This window comes from Phaethon lepturus, unplaced genomic scaffold, assembly GCF_000687285.1.
Source record: "Phaethon lepturus isolate BGI_N335 unplaced genomic scaffold, ASM68728v1 scaffold726, whole genome shotgun sequence".
NCBI classification, from domain to species: Eukaryota; Metazoa; Chordata; class Aves; order Phaethontiformes; family Phaethontidae; genus Phaethon; species Phaethon lepturus.
This window is the reverse complement of record NW_010546720.1, coordinates 45510-54149: the sequence shown is the minus strand read 5'-3', so window position 1 is coordinate 54149 and position 8640 is coordinate 45510. Positions and strand designations below refer to the sequence as shown.

The 8640-nt window shown below is 38.0% G+C and overlaps 1 protein-coding gene across 1 annotated transcript in view; it reads right to left on the bottom strand.

The window, feature by feature from the left end:
- Positions 1-509: 509 nt before the first annotated feature.
- MDN1 (MDN1, midasin homolog (yeast)) overlaps positions 510-8640 on the bottom strand; it is a gene marked incomplete at its 5' end in the record, with an annotated part of 52989 nt that continues 44858 nt past the window's right edge. The window contains 8 exons of the mRNA XM_010289386.1: positions 510-1030; positions 2538-2680; positions 4433-4496; positions 5482-5596; positions 5687-5760; positions 6399-6573; positions 7202-7317; positions 8241-8330. Coding sequence (XP_010287688.1) covers positions 842-1030; positions 2538-2680; positions 4433-4496; positions 5482-5596; positions 5687-5760; positions 6399-6573; positions 7202-7317; positions 8241-8330 — 966 coding nt within the window. The remainder of the gene's footprint in view (positions 1031-2537; positions 2681-4432; positions 4497-5481; positions 5597-5686; positions 5761-6398; positions 6574-7201; positions 7318-8240; positions 8331-8640) is intronic.

Below are 8640 nucleotides of genomic sequence, written 5' to 3'. Positions count from 1 at the left end.
TGGCAAATTTGGTTAATTTATTCAAGCTTTGATCAACTGAAAGAACAGACATCCTAATTGCAAACAGTGGTACCTCTTTTTATTAGTACAGACAATATAAGATGCATAGCTTTTGCAATGAAAAATCATGTCCATGCTCTAAGACATCGGATTAATGAAAGGTCCTCAATGTCTGCCTTGGACAGAGGGACAAACTTCACAGTGTAAACTGATAATATAGGGATGATCATATGGCATTATTCATAAAACTCCCTGTTGATATTGTCAGACAAAAATCAGCAATAATTAAATAGGATGTGTTTAACCGCAGAATAGTTTCAAGTATTCAAGTACTTATTTTTTTGGTTGTTTAAAACCATCTGCTTCTCCTGCTCCCCCACTCGTTCCTAAGGAGGCACCAGCCACACAGGTGAAGCTAAAGAATGCTTTTTTGCAAGATACCTGAAGTTCTTCTAATGCAGAAACACTGTCCCAGAAGCAAGACTGATTTTTCTTATTGCAATAGACAGTGGTAGGAATAATTTTACCTCCGTGAGCATTACAAATACATTTTTTTTTTTAAAGTAATAAGTTATTACAGGAGAAGTTAAGGAAAGTTTTACGTTATTTGTGGGAATAGGCAATGAAAGAAGATGACAGTCTCATCATTTCATAATTCTTCTCTTACAAATGTGGGAGAACGCACCTAAACCATTTTGTTCTCAGGCAGTCTGACTGCCAGAGGGCAGCTTCTGCACATTCATCCCAGTTAGAAAGAGACCATACGAACTCTCCAATGAAATGCCTTTTCATATATTTCAGCGGTTTAGCAGCAATCAGGTACTGACTTCGTCTACAACGTCTACAAAGTGTCTGAGGCAGTCACCAGTTCAAACCACTGTCTGAGTGCATCACTGAGAGTTTCTGGAAGCGCATTCACATCTCTAAGGATCATGTAGAATGGGAATGGGAATTCTTCCATGTAAGATCTGATTTCAGGCAATTCTCCAGGTCCTTTGAATATAGGTACTTTAATGTCCAAAATGGAATCCTGTAAAAAAGAATTGACAGGACTACTAAACCACATGCATCTTTTACACGCCTTTGATGTTATTTATCCTATTTTTCAAATACTTAGAATTCCTTCTCTGTTAAATCAGAAGTTAAAAAGAGTTTTAAGATTAAAAGCCAAAGTGTTCAATGGTAAATCAAATCAAAAGCTGAACACAAAACAGTTAAATGTGGTCAAACATGGGAACAGGCTGCCCAGGGAGTTGGTGGAGCCATCATCACTGGAAGCATTCAAAAACTGTGTGGACGTGGCACTTCAGGACATGGTTTAGTGAGCATGGTGGTGTTGTGTTGATGGTTGGACTTGATGATCCTGAAGGTCTTTTCCAACCTTAATGATTCTGTGATTCTGTAAATGCTTTTGCCCTCTTCAATAAAAGTGCTCTAATCAATGAATTATAGGCTAGAAGAGACTAAGCTTAAGCTACTGCAATACCAAGTTTTATAAATAAATCCTGTCTTTCCTTGGTATTTTATGATTTTATTTTACAAGTTTACTGTTATCACTTCTATTTATACATTTGATACCTTTCTAGCACACTGTCATGTGTAAGCTCTTTAGGACTAAGAGTTCAACTTGCATTTGTGCAGTGATCTAATACAAAAGATTCTTTAGCAAATTATTTTATAATATTTCAACAAATACTACAAAGACAAAAGGCAGGTTGAACTCCAGCTGTGCTTCTTGTAAAGTAACTTCTTAGTTGCTCAGTGTAGCAGCTCAGAAAGTTAATAAAGCTTATAAAAAAAACACACTTCACTGCCTAGAATTTTCTCTTGACATTATAGCTAGGTTTCATCAGAACCTTGTAATATTTTGTCAGCAAAAGAATAACAGGTGGGTTGTGTGTGGAGAAATAAAGATATAGGAAGAAAACGTGAACTACAAAATCAGAGTCTTCACCTAATTCAAAGTAAGGCTTAAGTTTGCTCACTTACTGCACTACAGTGTCTCCCTGAAAAGCTCCTGGATATTTCAGCTTCCCAGCCAAGGAAATCTAATGGCTTGCTTTCACAGCTACCAAATACAGTACCAAGCTTACCCAGTTCAGGCACTAAGTAACTCTCATATACTCCTTCCTGTCTAATGTTTAATCTCATATTGGCTCCAGCTGCCATATCAAATGGAGACTGCTGTCAGAAATGATCAATTTGAATTAAAATTGAGGTGAACAAAAGCATTTCTCAAACTTTGAAATTGTCAGCCTGCCAGCTACTTCTCTGGTGGCCAAAATCTACAACCATTACATTTGAAGACAGAAGCTGTGGCATGGAAGTGGTTTTTTTATTTAAATACAAAAGAAGATAAGAATTACAGTAGGGAGAAATCATAAAAGATATGACAGATGTTGTGAAAAGCTGAAATTGGGCTAAATATCTTTGACCTCTGCAAAAGATAAGATAGCTGTAAAGTACTAAAAAAGACAAGAAAAAGATTTGTATGTGTCTCATTCACTGCATTTGAATTCCCTTGTTCACCTACTTACCCGGGAATTAGGATTGTCCAACACTACGAAAATAACAAAGATATTGGCATTCTGAGCTGCTTGAACTGCTGCTGTCACTCGTTCCTTGCCTTCCAAGAAAAGGCCTCTTCCATCAGATACAATCAAAAGCAGCTGCGCTGTTTCTGAGCACAAAGAACATTTTAAATTCCAGTAAGTTAGAAGTAATCCATTTAAAAGGCAAACAGACTATTTTGTTGTTAGTTCTGTGGGTGTAATGGAAAAACTCTCAGAGTATTCCTAAGGAAATTAAGTCTTTCTTAGATAGAATTCTATGATTTAACATTAAGCTGCCATTACAAGTGGGTCAAGAAAGACAGTTTTTCCCACTCTGTGATACCATTGAGAATAACTATGAGGAAAAAAAGCGCCAAACAGTCCATCAGTACCATAATCAAGGATGAAAGCCACGGAAAACACCTAATGAATTGTCATAGTCTTCCATGCCTGTACGTGTGTAGGAGTCAAATATTGGTTGAATTATAAAGAGTCCAGCCACTAGGTCACTACCTCAGTAGAGCAGCAGCTGCTGCAATGAAAGAGAGTCCAAATTTATTCCGCCAGAAGAAGGTACCTATGGATGCATCTGTATTAGCATTTCACTTTGGACTACGACTGTGCTTCTGAAGCATGTTTCCCTGTTGTCCCTACTTCAACAGGCTTGGCTTCCATCAAAGAACAATCTTGGATTATTTCTGGAGGAAACTAAACCAGAAGACAGGCTCCAGAGGCACAGTCAAGGCAGTCCAATCAGTACAGGTCATTCAGCTCTTGGGACCAGATGAGCTAGTCTGAAGTAAACCTCCTGAAACATGCACAGTACAGATGCTGGGTTCCTCAGCACCAACCATTTTCTGGAGACATGTAACTTGAGCAGTGTTGCCTCCCAGAGTCAGAGATACAGCCCTCTAAAGGGACATTCTAAGTTATGTATCTATTGACTTTTAATTACACGAGAAATAACAGTAATTACAGTCAGGAACACAAGCGCCTCTCTTGTTCCCCTTGCAGCATAATGGCTGGGAGGGATGCAGAACGTTTCCTCCTTTTCTGCAGACAGGTCCCAAATGTGACAGGGCTTGGTCTTTTTACAGAAAAGGGTTAATGTATCCTACTGCCTTTTCTCTTGCTATAACTCCCCGATTCAGGGGAGCTGATTGCTGCTGCATGCCAGTCCAGTTCAACAGGACTGGATGCTGCTCCCCCTCAGAATATTCCAACAGCCTGGCCGCCCTGTGGCAAAGCAGCTGTGCATTACAAATCCTAGATTATCCATTTCTTGGGGTACTTTAACAAGACAACCTTTTTAAAAACATGGGTGCCACCATGACAAGCTTTTAACTAGCACAGAGCAACCTTTTAGGCTAACTATGAGTCAGCCATGAGGTAACAAGCCTTCCAGTTTTCTGGGAAATTCAAGCAGCTCATCACCTAAACTTGCACCACAGTGAAAGGCAAACACTTATCCTCCTCAGAACAGTGTGCTTCTGGGTACCTACAGAAATCAAGCTCTCAAGCAAGAGCAGAAGTGCCTAGGGAGTCAAGGTCACTAGCAAGCTGGACAATGCTCTAAAGCAGGCCGTGTCTAGGACTTAAACACGACCTGGAAACATGATGTAAAGGGAGGCAGGTAAGGTGTGCCTTTTTAAAAAGCCTTAAACAAAATTTCAGTGAGTTATTGACAACTATGAAGTAGGCATCTGTGGGGTTTTGAGCTAAATTTCAACCAAACATGCCGTTTGACAAAGCAAAACCCAAAGCCCTAATGCAAGTGACATCTCAGTGCTAGGAGTCCTTTCTGGCAGGATATTGCTTCGGGACTGTAGTGAGTGTTCTGCTGCCACGGCAACAAGCACAGTAACAAAAAAAAAGCTCACCCGGATTAATATTTTGAGACAACTGCTGTGCTGCAGCAAACATATTTGCTGATGATTCTAGAAACTGCAGAGGAAACAAGAAAGAAGATTAAGTTAGGTCATCATAAAATAACGAACTTAATAATGATAACATTTTTAAAGAACACATTTCTGTATTTTAAATGCCAAGATAGTTGAGTCTGCCCACCTACACAGATAGAGTCCTTGGCATTTTCCTATATTAACTCCAGCTTCAAATTTAGTAAGTATTTTTGAACTACAGAATCTTCAGAAAAGCCTTCAATTTAGATTTAAAATTTTTCCAATGCTAGCAAAGCCATCAAAACCTCAGTAAATTGCTCAAGTGATTAATGACACCATTAAAAATATACATGCTATTTCTAGGTTCAACTTCTTTGGCTTCAACTTGCAACAGAGTATCTAGTTACATATTCTCCATTAAAAATAAGGGCATCAATTGTCAAGTCCTCCCAATTTCAGCATTTCTAATATTACTGTTGAGCTACTTGGGTCTCCTCCTTTTCTGTTTAATATTAACGGAAGATCTCGTTCAAGTGTGGAACGGTAACTCTTCAAAAATCTTCCTAAAAGAAGAAAACTTGCAGCTGTCCAGGAATTATGACTACAGAAAGTTATTTTCTTCAGGAATCAGTCAAGTCTGACAAACTTAGCCTGACAAACACACAAAGCTCTTCCTCCTACTAATACAGTGGAATCCATGGCATGGAAAACCTCCTTAACTCCCACAAACTTCGATGTGATTTGGCATTGTGATACCTAATAGCTTCTACTCAAAATACTGTTTAAGACCCAACGCAAACAGAGAAAGATGAATGCTTAAAAGTGGCATACATCAGAACTAAAGTGAGAAAACACTCTTACTATTACAAAATTGTGACCATTCTATCTCTTTGTTACCTAACCAGCTACTACACTCTCAAATACAAACAACCAGTAAAGGTTACAAAGTAATCATGAAACCCTGAAGCTGCTAATGTCTCCTCTGGAAAAGACTTGCAAATCTCTCGCCCTAGAGGATTCTTGTGTACCTGGGCTATTTTCGTTTTCTTCTGCTGAAATTTGCAAAGACGCAATATCCGTGTCCCTGACTGGTCACTGAACTGTTCATGGAACGGATGCAGCAGCTGAACAGTCTCTCCAAAGCTTTAGAAAAGAAGAAAAAAATAGTGTGAAACTGGTATTTACATTCTGCTCTGAAACCTGAAGAGAAGTGAAGATTTCCAGTAAACTCACCTACACACCGCAATTTGTCCCACTTCTAGAAGAGTCAGTGCATTTCCAATAACTGCCAGGGATTCATATGCAAGCTATTAAAGAAAAAAGTTACATCAAAAATAGGATATTCCGTGTTTTACTCACAGCTCAGTATTAAATATGAAGAATGTTATTGAAATTATTTTTCATTGTCTAGTAAAATAAATTAAGAGACTTCCTATCTTTTTTCCTGTAGCAGTTATGCAAGATGGTCACTGCAATAAAGATACACTAGTTCTACTTAAGGCCTTCAGCTGATTGATTTAGAGATACCACTTTAAGCAGGCTAATGAAATAAACACTGAAATAGCTATTTGGAAGAAAACACACATTTTTAATAAATAAAACCCTACACATGAGCTATGATGAACTAATATTTAATCCTCCAATGAACTGCATAGCTAGGGAAATTTTGGCCTTTTACAGGCTACCAAAAATAATTTTCCAGTGGATATGTACACCTCTAACAAATCTAACATCTCCTCCTTTCAGCTAACTTTCACTGATCTTTTAATAACAAATCGCTTAGGCATGAAACGACAAGAGTTCAAGCGCAGAGAAATAACCGCTCTAGAATCACCAGAGTCAGACTTTCCAATGGCCACCAGTTCTGTCTGAAACAAGTCAGCAGCTGACATACTCATCAACAAGGGGTAGATTCTTCATACTTCTTCCAAGGTTTTTATCTTACCTGTTTAGAGTGATTGTCTATCATACTAGAGGAATCATCAATAGCCAAGCAAATCTGGTACTGTCTTTTACTGGGCTTGGTCCTCCGCAACCAGATCTTATCCTTTCGGAACTGGCTGGCAATATATGGTATCACTTTGCGCATGTTCAGTCTCTTCCCCGTTCTGTAGTCTCCTCTGAAAATTAAGAAAAAGACATAATGGCAGGGATTATCTGTAAATAATCTCATTCTGGAAATCCCAGCCTATGCAGCAAAAAACCAAAATTTTGTAAAATATAATAAAAAGAAAATTAGCAGCTCTTACTATTCATATTCAGGTATAGATCAAAAAATCTTACATTTCTAATGCAACATGGATATGCAGTGTTTTTAAAAGAAGTTCTTAAATCTAGGTGCCTAAAAGGGAAGGAAGACCTTGCATTTAGACTCCTTCAGTTTGAAACAAGTTTAAATCTAAAAAAAAAAAAAAAAAAAAAAAATCACGTAATGTTAAAACAATGTAGAACATTTTGACATTTAAGATAATGTTTGACTCAACAGCACTTCACAGGTTTAAGTTGGTTTGATCACCTGTTGCACAGAAGAAAAAAATATTAGGCAATATCCTCAGGATGGGATACACACCACATTTGCATTTCATGAAATAACCTAGTTTTCTCATACAAAAGTAAAATGAATGCCTTTGCAAACACAAGTAATTGCTATAAAGCAAGAACAACAGAGAGCTGCAGTTGTACAGAGGTTAAAGCCCTCCAAAAACAAGAGTTTAAAGAAACTAGACACTTCAGAAAAACCCAACTTACTTCAATTTGGCTGCCTGAGTGGGTTCCAATATGAGTCGTAGCTGTTCACAAAGCTGCTGTGATAGAGGAGCTGTCAGTACTAAATACCTCTGCCACAACTGTGCTGCTTCCTTCTCCTAAAACATTATACATCACAGAAAGAAATAAAAGCGAATTATAAAAAAAGAAAGAGTTGAGAAGCCTGAAAACAGAAATCAAACCTCAGTGTACCAAGGGGGAGGTAGTAGGTAACTATCAGCTGGAACTGTGAGGGTGTCTTGCGAGCACTCTGTAAAGACGACAATTTGCATTCAACTTCGCATGCTCCTTGCTGCTACAAAGCTGCAGCGTGCCATGACCACTCCTCTAGGAGTACACAAAGCAGTTTTGGCATTGCTGTTGATATAGGAAAATCTTGTAATGGCCAGCATCTGATAGTTGGTATTACAGCAAAGCAAGCTGTAAAGTCTGCTAGGTTCTCTGTTGGCCATCAAAAATAGTATTACTTACATTAATTAAAATTCAGCAAAATTGTTAAGCCTCTATAGTGTGAATTTCATTCAGGAATTACTTCCAAATACAGTTCACAATTCATGACTGGGACCATCAGAGCAAGTACTGTATTCTGGCTCTGTGGGGGGTTAGCTCAAGCTCCATCGCTGCAACTGAAGGAGACAGCTTCTGTCCATCATAATTTTGTGAAAGAGGTGTCCAGCACTTAACTGCAGGTGACAACTCAAAAGGGAAGGAGCTTGGTAGGACTGAGAAAAATGCTTCTAATTCTGCAAGTTTTACAAGTCATTATCAGCAAAGTAACTTTCTGCAAATAGCACAAAGCACATTCAAAACAAGATCTGAAACATCATCCTGCTTTAAGAATAATGTAACTTTTTTTCAGAATAAGCTAAATGTAACAACAAAAATAGCAACTAAGTCATGCTATTTTGAATATTTAGATACCAGCGAGCTCGGCTTCCTCAATGCTTCAGCAGCAAAACACAATGAAATAATGCAGTGAAAGATTCTTATGACAGTTTTATACTAAAACGAGGTCACGAACCTCATCTGGAGTTCCAGACTGCTGTGTCTGCCAAGCTTCCAATTGCCTTTCAAGTTCCTTTCTTAGCTCTTCGGGATCTCTAACGATGTGCTAGAAGAGTAGTTATGAGATTTATGAGACAGAAAAATAAGTTCACACATCTGGTAATCCCCAAACTATAGAAAACTATGAAAAAGTAAAATGCATTGTTCTTATTCTTTTAGACACAACAATACCTGAAAAAAACTTAAATGAAGATTCTAAAACTCATTTTTTTTTAATAGCTTCCATGTACAGGAAGGATAAATACCTCCTCACAAATACCTGCATCTGTGACACAATCAACATAGAAGCAAATGTAAGAACATCTATGATACAGACCCTGAAAATAATCAAATACAGAATTTCAAGGTAATTCAAT